Raw genomic sequence first — 15,489 nt, 5'->3', positions numbered from 1 at the left:
GGATCAACATTAAAAATTTAGTTGAAGGGAAATTTCTGGAGTGCAAGATAGCAAACACTCAACTGCACTGCGTGATGTAAGTGCTTTGTTTGCATCTTACCTTTTCCATTTTGGCACCCGCAGCTTGATTTCTACCTTCAGTTGAGAAATCCAGTCACTTTTATCACCCCATTCCCTTTGTAGTAGTTAGTTACCAGTTTATTATTTCCTAATCACTTACTCCATGGACCTTGTTGAAGATGAGCAGACTTTTGGTAGAAGTGTACAGAGATTGTAGAGACTGACAACATCCTTAGAGGATCTGTTTTTTAGATCGAGGTTTATTGTGACAAGCATAGGGATAAACATATTCACCCTAAAATAACATTCCATAGCACATGGAGCGGTGTTAGGCCTTTCAAGGTGTCGAGACGTGATCCTTTGTGTTTGAATGGTACTTCCTATAATATCCGCATGTTTTTTCGGCTCGATTATACATCAGGCTGAACTATGCAACCACATTTCCTCGTTCTGTTTCTAAAATTGAGAAAATATCAGTCAAGATCGCAGTTGCATTGCCAACATCAATAGTCTCTTGTTGGAAAAACCTACAAAGAGGCACACGAGAGGTATGCTGTATTCTCCATCACTGTTTGCATGTAAAAGGGTCCTACTTGTTACGCTAGAAGTGTCACTTGAAAAATTTTCCCACTGCTAAATTTCCTCAGGACATTAAATTTTTTTTGGAGTAACGCTACATGGGGTCTAGCTGTTCCCCTATATGCTGTATGAGTACAGCATTTCTTTTTGGTGAAAGTGTAAAAAACAGACAACTTCTTTAACGATCCCAATTGAATTCTGCGCTAGTTGCACGTCAGAGCACCTAGTAAAGACAAGTCAGAGCATCCATCGACTGCAATACCAGTAAATGTACTAAGAGCGAGATTAAAACTCCTCATAGTATTTACCACAGTTTTACCTCATTTTTCTCCAGTCATTCAGGGATCTTTATTCTTTTCATCTGCTTTTTTTGTCACAAATAATGGCATTTTTGTCGCGTTGAAAAGACTCCTCTCGGCTATTGCCACTTCCACAAGTTGAAGAGTAATCTCTGTTTGCTTTACACCTGTGCTGAACTTTGAGAGACTGTTCCCACAGATTTTTTTTTTCTGTCTTCCGCAGATTGACAAAACATATGAAATCTTCTCTGATCATATCTTGGTAAACAAATCCCAGAAAATGGTCAAATGAGTTTTGTGAGAATTATCAGTGGTCTCAAAAAGCCGAATATTGTAGAATCAGGTTTCTTTGGTTCTGTGTAATTTTTGCGAAATAATTTCTTCGCCACCACATTCAATCAAATACTTTTGTACAGCTTCACTGAGAAATGTAGTTATCTCTTTTAATATACTGTATGGCTAATACAATATCTCCACATTATTCGGCACGAAGTTTCACAGGATTTTCGAGTTACCTTTATTTGTCGGTTTGGACGCATTTTGATCAAAAAGAGCCATCATCACGGTGTCCTCTAAAAGATATATTCTACCTACCAAGAAATACAACGTTTTGCAAAGGAAATGACAGGTTTTTTCTGTTTATATTTGCTCTTTATATTCTGTACATGTTCACTTGACTTTCTGTGGATTTCTTGGAGTTTTGGTAAGAAACCAAACGTTCGTTAGCTCGTTGTAAAGCTTACTGACGACTTAACGTTTTGCTGTGTTTTTTGAAATATTCATCTTTTCCTAGAAACTTAGAGAATTTTGCGAGGGGTACTATCACTAATGTGTTTAGCTTCATTCCTCTATGACGACCACCCTAACGAGCAGGCGCAAGAGAAATATATACCTTTCAAAACAGGCTGTGTTTTATTGTGAGAAAGATAACAATGATTTGTAGTTATCTAAGTATTCTCTTTCCCAAAATCTGTTTTCAACCTTTCCTCTCTTGCTGTGATTAGAATGCGGAAATTTGTAATCAGCAGGAGGTTCCCAGTTACTGTGGAGTATGTAGCAAGTATTCTGTCTGAAGTATTTGTTCGAATATATAGACCAGTCTCGTTTTCATAATGCCTGAAACCGAAGTTTAACCTGTGCGTAATGAAGCTGAAGGACATCTGATCTAATCATCTTGGACCTGCGATGTGTCGGTCGTTGAAGGCTCTGAATCCTCAACATCCTTTGGTCTGGAACAAGAAAGCATATGCAGCGTTAAATTCATAATCGATATGTGTTCTGCCCTGTCACCATACAGACATGCATGTACCCATCGCAGTTAGCACCACCAAGTAGCTATTGGCATAAATAAACACTTAGCCGCTCGCCCTACCAGACGGCTACTGGTCTACATGAACGCCCAGAGTTTACCACTGTTGACCAATGACGCATCCAGAATTTTTTCCCTGCGGGGGAGCACGATAAAAAATTATGCTCTATATCTTGCGCTTTTGAGAACATTATGCTTTCTGTAAAAAAGTAATTGACTACGTAAGTTTCCTATTTAGGATAAAAATCCGGCAGGATGTAATTTTATTTTGAATTCTAATTAGAATTGTGGCTAATCTGGTTATTTAAGGCTAAGGGTAAAAATGGTAATTATGTATACGTAATGAAAAGACATCATTATCAAAGTGATAAAATACTTGTAAAAGGAGACTTAATGTTTTATACAGTGACATGGGCATAGCGTACCTAAATGTCACGTAAAAATCAGGATAACCAGATACATGTGTACCAGAACATTTCCACACATTTATTGAAGAAAACGAAATCGTCATAAAAAGGAAAATATTCAAGGAAGATACCATTGTTTTACATTATTATGTGCAGCTATATTTATGACGAATATGTAAACAAAATCACACACACACACACACACACACACACACACACACACACACGTCACACTAAACGAGGCACGATCTGTTGGATATTGGGAATAATGCAAGGGAAGGTATACTACAGTTGGCTCAAGAGGACTCATTACATCAATAAATACGTTCGTACGTGAAAGCTCAATTGGAAATTTGTGGTAAGATCTTATGGGACCAAACTGCTGAGGTCATCGGCCCCCAAGCCTTCACACTACTTAATCCAACTTACTCTATGGACAACACAGACACCAATGCCCGAGGGAAGACTCGAACTTTCGACGGGGGCAGCCGTGAAAGCCCATTTTTTGCTGCCTAAGCAAATAAAATTAATTTAATTTTGTCAGTTAGTTTGATCCATTTACCATCTGAAGATGGGTGAGCATCACAATACTCTGTGCTTACCACGTACAGCGACTGACTCAGAAATACTTTCTATTTTAACTTTACAGCAGCAACTTCAAACATAGTCCATTGTGGACGAAAACGTGCAAATGGTGAATAATCTCCTTTAATAACCTTAATTCCGAAATTAATATAGGAACAAAAAATCATTGCTCCACATAGCACGTATGGAACCGTAGTCTTACGCTGTGGTAGACTTACATGACGTCTTCTGTTTCTTAGACAAGAAAGATGTTATTGTTTAAACTCGTTTCATGACGCACAAAACCGAAAAACTCGACACCAACTGGACGGACTGTCTGCACAGGCTACTGAATTCTGTGTGATCCAACAACAGCAGCAATGAAAATAATGGGGGCAATGCAAATGACCTGAATTGGTGTTGGGCCGACGCGAATCTCCCGCTGCCGTGTCAGATCGGGAAATCGTACTAGTATTTGGCATGCACAATTGGAGAGCCGAACAGGAGGGGAAAGCACATGCTACTGGTACAACATTCTCCCAGGACCACAAAATATGGTGGCTAGGGGAAATGACCGAATCTACTGACCAACACTTTAAATCTCCTTGCGTAACTTCCGCACTGATTCGCATTTGAATTTAGTTTTAGCTCTCGGGGACGGGGAACGAGAGGCGATCATCCGCTCCTCCCCCCCCCCTTCACCCCCCGCCCCCGATGAATGCATGAAAATTACTGATAGAATTCCTTTATGAAGCACTCAGTATTGTGACACGTCAAACTGCAATAGCAGTTCTCCACGTGTGAATAAAGAATACGTTTTCGGCAATATCGCGGATACTTCCTTACTTGTCAACAACGAAGGACTAACAGACTACAATGAAGAAAAAAGTCGATGAATTGCACTAGCAGTATTATTTCCTGAATGTAAATTCCAGTAATTTATGCAGCAAGGGTGAGGTCATCTGAGAAATTCCTAACTGTTTGAATGAATAACAGTCTGTGATAGAAATGATACGACTTCGGATACGGCCTGCAATACTGTTTTCACCTGTCATACACATTTAGTGACGCATTACACTGTATTCCTGAGGATTAGTGATTGTAACAGTAACTATGAAAAAGAATTTACAAATGGTGGTAAGTCGCGTAAGTTATACAGATCCAGATGGTGTTGAATCCTTTATTGTGCTCATGGTCGAAAATCAAGACAGGTTTAAAAGATCCTGCAGGTGAGGTGCTGAAACCAATGGAGAAAAGGAGGAAGAGCAGACGATGGTTTAATGATAGGTGTATAGATGCAGTCACCAAGAGAAAAGCAGCGAAACTGTTATGGCTGACAAACGAACAGGATGAAAGAACAAGGTTGGGATTCATGGAAGCAGCTAGAGAAGCAAGACAAGTCCTTCGAACACAAAAGCGAGAGTTCATAAACAGTAAAATAAAACTGGCAGAAGAAGACTGGACAGTAGGAAATACAAGAGACTTTTACAGGACAGTCAGGTTCATTAAGAAACGACAGAATCCAAGGATTGACGTGATCGGAGGTCAAAATGGTTCTAATGGCTCTGAGCACTATGGGGCTTAACATCTGAGGTCATCAGTCCCGTAGAACTTAGAACTACTTAAACCTAACTACCCTAAGGACATCACCCACATCCATGACCGAGGCAGGATTCGAACCTGCGACTGTAGCGGTCGCGCGGTTCCAGACTGAAGCGCCTCGGAGGTCAAGGACAATCACAGATGAAATGAAAGCTATGGAGGAATGGAAAAGCTACTTCGAAAACCACATGAATGTGGATATAAACACCATACGTGCTACAACAGAAAATGAAGAAGAAGAATCATATAGAGAAAACAGAGATACTTGACCAGTGGGGTAGTATGAACTACCAAGAATGGAAGAGGTAAGAGCGACCATAAAACTGCTGAAGAGGGGAAAGGCAGCAGGAATAGATGCCATACCTGCAGAGATGCTGGAGGAGGGAAGAGCTACTCTACAACCGAGACTATACCACTTAATCTCCTTTGTTTGGAAGAAGGAAAGGATCCCAGAAGAATGGAAGGAGTCTGTCATCTGCCCCATACTAAAGGAAGGAGACCCAATGAGATGTAGCAACTATAGAGGAATCACATTACTATGTACAGCTTATAAGATCTTGAGCGTGTTGTGACTGAAGCGACTAATACCACATGTCGAGAAAGTACTGGGATTCCATCAAGCAGGTTTCAGAAATGGAAAGGCAACAGTAGAACTTTTACATACAATACGGCAAGTGCTAGCAAAGAGCTGGGAATTCTGCAAAAATGTTTACTGCCTTTTTGTGGACTTCCAGAAAGCATATGATAGTGTGAATAGACAAGCAATATGCCAAGAACTCGAAAGGGCTCTAGTTCCCAGAAAACTCATAAAACGGACACAGACACACACCCAGGAGACAACATGCATGGTGAAAGTAAATGGAAACATATCAAAGAACTTCAAAGTGAGGACTGGAGTGTGACAGGGAGACTGCCTCTCCCCTCTTCTGTTTAACCTGGTACTGGATGGAGTCCTGAGAAAGGTAGCAAGCCTAGAGACAGGAATACAGCTGGGAAGAAGGATCAACACCTTAGCCTATTCGGATGGTGTAGTTTTAATAGTAGAGAAAGAGCAAGACCTGGTTCAGATGACAAGAACATTAATGGAAGAGGCAGCGAGAGCAGGCCTGAAGTTGAATATGCATAAGACAAAATACCTCGTAGTTAGCAGAGAAAATGATGAGAGACCCCTGGAGATGGAGGACAAAGTCTTTGAAAGGGTAAAAGACTTTAAATATCTTGGGGCTATAAATCAATGAAAGGAACGAGATAGACCAGGAAATTGGCGCACGAATACAAGCAAGAAACAGGACAAGGTTTGCTCTGGGAAAGCTGTTAAAGTCCCAGCTCCTATCGAGATCCTCAAAGACCAAGATCTACAAGACAATCATACAACCTGTAGTCTTACATGGAACAGAGGCCTGGACCATCACCCAAAAGATGGAAAGAAAACTCCTGAATTTGAGAATAATGCTATCCTCAGACAGATTTTTGGGCCAGTGAAGGATGGAGATGAGCGGAGAAAAAGAAAGAATGTGAATTGCAGGAGCTATACAAGTCGATTGAATCGTGACAGTGATCAAAGAAAGAAGGCTGAAGTGGTATGGATATGTAATGCGTCGAGAAGGCCAGATGATCAGGCAGGTAGTGGAGAAAGATATTAGAGGCAAAAGACCACGGGGAAGACCACGACTCCGATAGATCGATCAGGTCAGAGAGGATATGAGTACGCTGGGGCTGTCTGAAGAAGAAATGCATAGTCCGAGGACACTGAAGGAGGCTGACTAGTGAGGCCAAAGACTGACTGCGGTTTCTACATCTACATTTATACTCCGCAAGCCACCCAACGGTGTGTGGCGGAGGGCACTTTACGTGCCACTGTCATTACCTCCCTTTCCTGTTCCAGTCGCGTATGGTTCGCGGGAAGAACGACTGTCTGAAAGCCTCCGTGCGCGCTCTAATCTCTCTAATTTTACATTCGTGATCTCCTCGGGAGGTATAAGTAGGGGGAAGCATTTTTAAGCCTGGGGTGCGCTGACTCAGCGTCAACAGCAAACCCTGTAAGTTCTGAAACGACGACGACGACGTCATGTGGAGTATACGAGAAACACTTCCTAAGACGCAGAATTTCTTGCGATTCTGCAGCAACTACTTTTCTCGATCACAACGTCAATGTCCTTTCGGGCCACACGTGCAACTTCCGCGATATAAAAATCGCACCTCCCCGGCGGGGAATCGAACCCCGGTCTCCCGCGTGACAGGCGGGGATACTAACCACTATACTACCGAGGAATACCACCTGAGTGAGTAAGTATTATGCTCATGACACGTTTCGGGCATAGCTCATAATGGGATGGCTTGGTAACAAATAATAAAGAGTAGTGCAAATAAAGATATCATACAATACGGTTTTACCAAAGAAATGAGATTATATAACTCTCAAATGAAATTAATTGCGCACAATTTTGAAGAGCCATCATACCATCTAGGACCATTATGCATTGACAAGGTCGTTGAATAATGTAAGTACAAACGTCAAGCAAAACATGTGACCGTCGTATACAAGAAGTAGACGTAGCCAGTAGCTACGTGACAACGCACCGCTAACGGAACCATATCAAAGCGGTACGAGCTTATGCAAACGCTCCGTTAGCAGTGCCTTGACACTGTAGTTGTCAGCTGCTGGTTAGGCCTACTTCTTGTATAAGATGGCACGTGTTTTGAATGGCATTTGTACGGACATTATTCAACGTCCCTGTCAAATCATATACAGTAATGACCTTAGATGGAATGCACTTATATTATTCAAAATTTGTATAATTAATGTGAGATTTATATAAATTCATTTCTCTGGTAAAGCTGTATTTGCAGTTCTTTGTTATCAGGTCATCTGATGATGTGGCTGTGCCCGAAAGGCGTCATGAGGACAATAAAGGACTCAATATCATCTGGTTCCGTATTACTTATGCGACTTCCCAGCATTTTTAAATTCACTGTCATAGGTACTGTTACTATGGTAGCACACCTCTACCAGGAGCTCAGGTCCGTTTTACATATCATAAATGTAGTTGTTCTTTAAACAAAACTATTTCTTATACTCACAGAAGGAAGGTTTCTTCGTTTACAAAAATATTAAGTGAATCTCTAATTAAAAATTACAATGAGTCTTTCTTCTCCTTACTTGTGACTTCGGATAACCTGTATAGCCATCGGGAAAAGTATAATGGTTTTCCTCTGTTCATTGTCGTTGGCAATCATGTTGATTTAGACTCATTTCTTTAGAGAGCACTGGATAACAGTTGGCTTCTGTTGATTTCCGTTGGCAGCACTGCTTGGCACGCACGTTGGAGATAGAAGCCAAACAAACATGGCGCTTCCCGCGGATAGGCTCGGTTTGTCAAACCATTATCTTTTTATAACATTGCGCGAACATCTGAAAAAAGTAAATTGCAAAACACAGAACATTTTAGAATGCAAGGACGATATGCTTTACGTGTGGAATCCCGAGGAAAGTTGTGTATTGACGCTGAACTTGAAGCTCTGCAGAGATGAAGAACCGGACAGACCGCTCATGCATCAGGTAAATAATTGTTATTTATACGTTGTAGAGGTACCAGATTTCCCCGGAATGTCGTTTCATCCTTTATAACTGTGTGTGATTACTGTACAGTCTCGGGAACTGCGTACATACGCATTGTTTACAAATCGTGCTAGTTGTTTACAGTTCTCAGTGTTCCTCGTAGAGTTTAAGTATCTTTTAGACAGTTGCGATATAAAGGCATATTGGTTGTTATGACTGTAATAGCAAGGATAATTTATCAAAGGTCAGTTGTTTTCTGTGTATTTAGATTTTGCACTTATTTTGTCATTATGTGTGTTGTCATTCGTGATTACGATGTGGGCAGCGAAAAGTATTCAGTTGTTTGTCGAAAGAAGCGTGTTTTAGATAATAATAAGGTGTTTCTGTTGAATGAACTACAGTTAGTTACAAAAATTCGACGTTATGAATACTTTGATGGGTATTACACAACAAGTAAGATAACTGGGCGATATTTATCATATACGTTCTCTACTGGGCTCACATAATTCTCTGCTGAATAGCATTTACTTGTTGTAGCACCATCGGTTGTGTAGTAATTCCCGCTCTGTACTGTTGTTATTGTGTCAACTACTTGCTGTTTATTCCTGTCTTGAACTTCATAATGAAAAAGCTACTGCCCTAGATAAACATTATAAGTGGCAGGATTTAGATGTCACTTGCTCACTTTTAAAGCTAGGGCTTGCTTTTCAACTAGCCCCATGTGTAATAATTGTTTTTATAATGATTAAAGGTTATTGTAACTGTTTTGTAAGTTGTTGAGTATGATTTTTCTACATCTCAGCAACAGTACAGTCTAAAAATACAGTGTTATTTCTATTCTCAGCTAGATAGTAGTTTTTAATTGCATTTCTGTTGCATTTGTAGCATGAAACATAAAGAGGGTAATATTTTTGGCCTCATAGTCGTGTTACCTTATCTCATAATAGGCCTGTTAATGAAAAATAACCTGTGGAGCAAATTTGTGCTGTGAACGAGATCACACACAGAAATAAGCAAACAGAAAACATATCTACATGTAAATACAGTTTTCTCATTCAGAAATATGCAGCTGCATGGAGATTCAGTAAACTAACAAAATAAAGCTTCGTAGGTGGTAAAGGTAATATGTGAGGCTAAAGGTTTTGGTATGTCATGTAGTAGGTGTCTTGCCTCTGACCATTATCATGTGCGTTATTTGGATAATAGTTTAAGGACATGAGTGAACTTCTGTTGTGGAACTTTTTACAGAAAATAAAGGAACTCTTCTTAAAGTGGCATGGGAATACCTTGACACATGATTTTATCAGTTTTACTGCCATTGGGATATTTCTAAAGGTGTTGTACATTTTTTTAGCCTATATAAAAAAGAATGTTCTCATTAAGGAGTAGAACTGTTGCACTAAGTAGTGTAAATAGTCTTAAATTTAATGTTATGACAGAAGTTTATTTGAAAAATTGTTTGTAGGTCATAAAACAATAGCCAGCATTTGAATTTAGCTGTTTTTTGAATCTTGGTTAGGAAAAATTATTGATATGATAAATAACCAAGCTGTAAATTATTAGTCACACATTTTACATTTTTACTCTGAAAATCGCTATACTATTTGGCAGATGGAACAGTTTATTGTTGACAAATATTATTAATGGGGGTTTCAGTGGAATAAAAATGTAGTTGTGTTTCTGTTTCATCCACTTCATAAGTTGTTTCGTTTTTGTTGCCGTGAACACCACATTTTATCATTCAGTGAGTGATGTTCAGTGCAAGTAGTTCACCATCACTCGCATATGGTCTTAGAGTTGCTTGTACATGCATGATGACTCTTTTTCTGCTGTGTAGCACCTAACCATGAAACTTACTCCTCATATGTTTGCCCATTTTACTGAATTTGTGATGCTTAGAGGTATACCGTACCTAATTTTGCAACACAGACCGAGCTTCATTTTGAAATTTTTCCTTGCATTAGCTACATTGAGGAAAGGGTGGTGGTGGTGTGGATGAAAGTAAGTAAAATGAGAGTTTCTCTTTACACTAGTGATCACCAGGGGAAAGTGATCAAGATTATGATTGCATATCACTAGCAAAGACTTTTTTTGCGTAGTGGTCCTTACAGGAGTTAAGTTTACTTGTTCTGCCCATACGGGTCCTGCACAGTGGAAGGTGCTTCGTGCTTTCGTTTTCCAGTTGTGAATTGTTTGTGGGAAGAATGACTGTCCGTAAGCTTCTGTGTGAGCTCCAGTCCCTCTAATTTGATCTACATGGTCTTTTCACGAGATATGCATAGGATGAAGCAGTAGGCCTATATTGGTTGACCCTTCCAAGAACATACTCTCTTGGAAGTTTACAATAGGAATTTTCTAAGCAAAATTATATAGGGAGAACATTTTCTTTATAAACTATCTGTGTACTTTTAACATCCAATTGCTGGATAATGTGGCCAAGTAGAAATCTATTGATATGCTGCAGAGTTGATTCTGTCCCATCCTTCAAGTCAAACAATAGGTACCCACACTTGTACAGTAGGCCCCTACATAAAATACTGTGTTGTGCTGAAAAAACTGCTGCTTATGTGATCTGCCGTATTTGTATTAAATATGTAAAGCATCATTAACTGGAGACATTTTTTCCAGAGATACCGAAATATCCCTCCATAAAAGAGATGACAGGCGAGATGTCATTATCTACCAACCTCTTTCAATACTGACACATTTTTCCAAAGTTTCTGTGGGGGTGACCTATTGTAGAATCATATCCCAACTGAGAAACAATAATGTTCTCAAAAATCACAGTTTGGATTTCAGAAGAGGTGCTCTACTGAGAATGCCACTTACACCACTCACCGAATGTTACAAATGTTAAATAAAAAACAATGCTGGTTTTATTTTCTGTGACCTATCCAAGTCATTTAGCTGTGTGAATCACAATATTTTCCCACATAAACTGAAGTTTTATGGAACTGATGGTATAGTTATCCTGTGGATATATTATCACATTTAACAAAAATAATGCAGAAAGATGTATTTAGTAATTCAACCATTGTAGTCAGGAGAGCTTATTATACCTGGCAAGAGATCACATGTGGGGTACCTGAAGACTCAATCTTGGATCTACTATTGTTCCTCATATATGTAAACAACCTTCCGTCTAATGTGCTACAACCAGAATTATTTCTTTTTAGGGAAAACTAGTATTGTAATCACAGAAGAAATGTTGTACAGTCTTTTTAAAAGCCTCACTCTCAATTTTAAAAAGACACAACATATTCAGTTCTGCACATCTGGAGATACTACACCAGTGATAAGTGTAACATATAGTGAAGCAATAATGAATTGGATGGCAACTTCAAAATTCTTGAATGGCCATTTTGATGAGGATTTAACCTGGAAAAAGGAATTTTTGGAACTCCTAAAACAACTTAGTTCAGCCACGTTTGCACTTAGAATCATTGCAAAGCCTGGGGAGAGAGAAGCCAGTAAGTCGACATATTTTCATGTGGTAGTGCCATATGGGGTAATGTTCTAGGGTCACTCATCTTTAAAAAAGAAAGTCTTCAGTGTTCAAAAACTTGCTTTGCGAATAGCGTATGGTGATCACCCATGATCATCTTGTAGACATCAAGGATTTATGCATTGTGTCTACTGCTTCACAATATATTTATTCCTCGTGAAGTTTGTTGCAAATAATCCACTGCAGTCAAGAATGAACAGTAAGATACATAATTACAGTAACCAGAAGGAAAAAAAATTACAATAATTAAGATCGTCTTTAGCACAAAAAGGGGTGCAGCAATGCTGCAACCACAATTTTTGTTCACTTAACCTAGTGAAGAATTTCTGACAGACAACAAATTGAAATTTTAAAACAAAGTGGGAAAATTTCTCCTTGACAACTCATTTTGTTCCATAGAAGAATTTTTATTATTGTAGCATGTGAAAGGTGGTGGGTAGGAATCACTGACTCATAAGTGTATGCTCTTTTTTATTCATGAAAATAATCCATGGAACATGAAACCAAGTAACTCTGGGATCTTTTCTATTATAGCAAAGCCATTCACCCTTAGTAGTTATCAAATATATATTGTAGCATTTGTTGTTTGTTTTGCACAAATTGTCAGAGCTACCTGTAGTAGCATCAAGTGTGCAGATTGAAAAATCTGTGCTGTATGATAGTGCCATTGCCTAGAATTTGTTGTTACCATTGAAGGTGCAGCTGACTGTTACTACTTAATGCTGAAGAATTGTGAAAACTAATTCACTTCTTATTATCATACATTTGTTTCTGTTCTAATCAAGGTACAACATGTATTCTTCTTGTTTTAGTAAGTGGAGGCAAAAGGACAAATTAGTTATTTTTGACAATTTTGCACATTTTGACAGTCATTCTATTGTATATTTGTAGGTTCCTTCTGCAATCAATTATATGGGTTATGTATACATGTAGCTAAAAATTACTTTATCCTTGTTGTCTTGATGCCATCCTTCCTATGTTTTCATTTGGTGGGGAGGGGGTGTCCTTCCACTCTTGCAGACCTGCCAATGAAATTAAATTTGTCAGCTGAAACTGCAGTATTTTCACCATGTCACTAAATAGGCAGCAACTTGCTTGGTGAAATTTGGGTTTGCTTGCAGGCGTGTTGAAGTGATGCATACATTTCTGGGCATACATCACGATTATAGTTTCATTATTGCCCTGTGTTTCAACTGTTACCCCGACTGTGGCCAGAATGTTACAAGAATGTGAAATCCTCCACCCAGCAGACTGCCTTAAAATGTATGTATGTCTTAAAACTTGGAGACATTCTGGAAGCTCCCACAAAGGTGACAGGTTGTACAGTGACTTTGGGAAGAAAGTATCATTCTTTTAATCTTCAGATTAGATGAGTAAAATCCAACCTAGGTGCATCGATCATTCTACAACAATAGATAACTGACCAAATTGAAGATTGGAATCTCAGTCAAATTATATGTTGAGAAAATTGGGAATATACTGCCTATGGTCCTTGTTTTTAATGAAACTTAATAGGCGAGATCATATTGGTGCAATTTTGTGTGACTTATCTTTCCCAATAGACTTCAGGAAAGAAATTGTATACCTTATTCCCATGCATTGGTCATTTATTGATGCGAATAGGAAGGGGTGCATTGGGTTCTGGAAAGTCCACTGTGTCGTTTAGCTGTATACTTTATTTCTTTCTATACTGGACAACAGATTGTCATTTTTCATCATTGCTTCTTTACAGTTTTTCAAACATCTTTCATTTTTTTGGGTTTATGTCAGTATATATAGGAGATGAACAAAAATATGGGATCACCACAAGAACTGCATGTTTGAACATAAATGTAAATGCTAGCCATTCCTACAGGGGGGAGAGGGGTGCTGTTGTAAATGACCACAAATGGCACCTGTACATTGCAAGTGTCAGTTGTGGTTAGAACAATATTTTGTGTAATTGGGATTGCATTGTGTCAGAGCTAAGTGGATTTGAACCTGGGTCAAGTGTTGGTGCTTCCATAACCAGGGTAGCCTATGTGTTTGGTGTTTCAAGAGGCACCGTATTGATGATCTACACCACAAACAGAGAAAGCATAAAAATATCGTCTGATAAGTCATAACGTGAATGAAAATGTGTTTTGACTGATCACATGTACATGTACCCTGCAAGCTGCTGTACAGTTGCTTGGTGGAGGGTATCACGTACTGCTACTAGTCATTCCCTGTCCTGCCTGTTCCACTCACAGACAGAGCAAGGAAAGATATGTCTTAAGCCTCTGTACAACCCCTAATTTTTGTCATTGTATCTTCGTGGTCTTTATTCAAAATGTATGTTGGCAGCTGTAGAACCGTTCTGCAGTCAGCGTCAAATACTGCTTCTCTAAATTCCCTCAGTAGTGCCTTGTGATCATGATATATCATCATTGAAGATGATTGTGATGAAAAGTAAGAGGATGACAGCTGCAAAAGCCACTGCAGATATGAAAGTCGCGCTTGCAAACCCTGTCAGCACCAAAATAACAAAATGGTAGCTTGCAGTATGAATACACATCAGTGATGCAAATGCCTGTATCAGAAAAACAAGATGCTCAAGCCTTAAGACTGGACTGCAGAGCAAGGGAAAAAAGTCTTTTGGTCAGGTGAGTCTTGTTTCACACTGTTTCCAACTTCTGGTCAAATTTACATCTGATGTACCGCATCTCAAGCCTATGATGCCGACTGCTTGCTGCCAAGAATGTAACATGAAGGTGATTTGGTGATGGTTTGGGCAGCCAGTTTATGGTGTTCCTTGGGCTGTGTAGTTGCTCGGCAATATAGGATTACTGTGAAGGATTGTGTGATCAGTTTGTCTGATCAGGTCTATCTCATGGTACAAGATTTATTCCTCAGTGGCAGCAGTGCTGTGGTTCAAGTTGACAGGGTCCTTGCTCACACAGCTTACATCATCCAGAGCTTTTTTTTTTTAAAGATTCTGTCGAAAACAACATAGGACCTGTATTTATCCATTCCAAGACAACTGGAAGCTGCATTTTATGCAAATAATTTTTGTACACCATATGGGGCATGGTAACGTGTTGTTTTTGGTGTTCCCTTATTTTTGTCCACCACCTATAAATAGAGTGTGACATAAAAGTCTAAGGTACCAAAAGACAATGTGAATAATATGTACTGTAAAATTAAATTCCTTTGAAAATTATTTACAATTACATGTCTGAAATTAAAATCCAGTTTTTACAAGGGCTGTTATGAATAAGAAAGGATGTCATAACATTCCACAAAATAATGTGCAACAAAACGTGAAAAGCCTTACTGAGCTATTTAGGTGAGCCATTTTTCAGTCAGTGCAGTAACTTTTTGAACAGTGAACTGAAGTACTTAAGTATTGAGAACTCAAGAAAGCATACTATATAACAAGTTTCTTCAATGATTGGAGAAGAAATTGATTATGTGCTGCTGAAGTAATTTTGTAAAATTTTAAATGTCAAGATTTAAATTTGACTCTTAATAACATTAACTGGCCAGAATTTTACCTATGAGTTATTCTGTGTGATTTGAGCTTAATAATTTGATAGGCGGTTTGCTTTACAGAAGGCAACTTAGGTGTAAATGATTTGTGGATT

At 39.0% G+C, this 15,489-nt stretch overlaps 1 protein-coding gene and 1 non-coding gene across 2 annotated transcripts in view; one reads left to right on the top strand and one right to left on the bottom strand.

Moving 5' to 3' along the window:
• Positions 1-7,019: 7,019 nt before the first annotated feature.
• Positions 7,020-7,091, bottom strand: Trnad-guc (transfer RNA aspartic acid (anticodon GUC)). Its single transcript has one exon. It is a non-coding gene; the product is annotated as a tRNA-Asp (tRNA).
• Positions 7,092-8,121: 1,030 nt separating this feature from the next.
• The window catches only part of LOC126101597 (nuclear pore complex protein Nup88), a 532,960-nt gene continuing 525,592 nt past the window's right edge, over positions 8,122-15,489 (top strand). Inside the window, exon 1 of the mRNA XM_049912275.1 lies at positions 8,122-8,379. Coding sequence (XP_049768232.1) covers positions 8,167-8,379 — 213 coding nt within the window. The 5' untranslated portion in view covers positions 8,122-8,166. The remainder of the gene's footprint in view (positions 8,380-15,489) is intronic.

This window comes from Schistocerca cancellata, chromosome 9 (assembly GCF_023864275.1).
Source record: "Schistocerca cancellata isolate TAMUIC-IGC-003103 chromosome 9, iqSchCanc2.1, whole genome shotgun sequence".
Classification (NCBI taxonomy): Eukaryota; Metazoa; Arthropoda; class Insecta; order Orthoptera; family Acrididae; genus Schistocerca; species Schistocerca cancellata.
The sequence above is the reverse complement of the archived record's forward strand: the minus strand, read 5'-3'. Positions and strand labels throughout refer to the sequence as shown.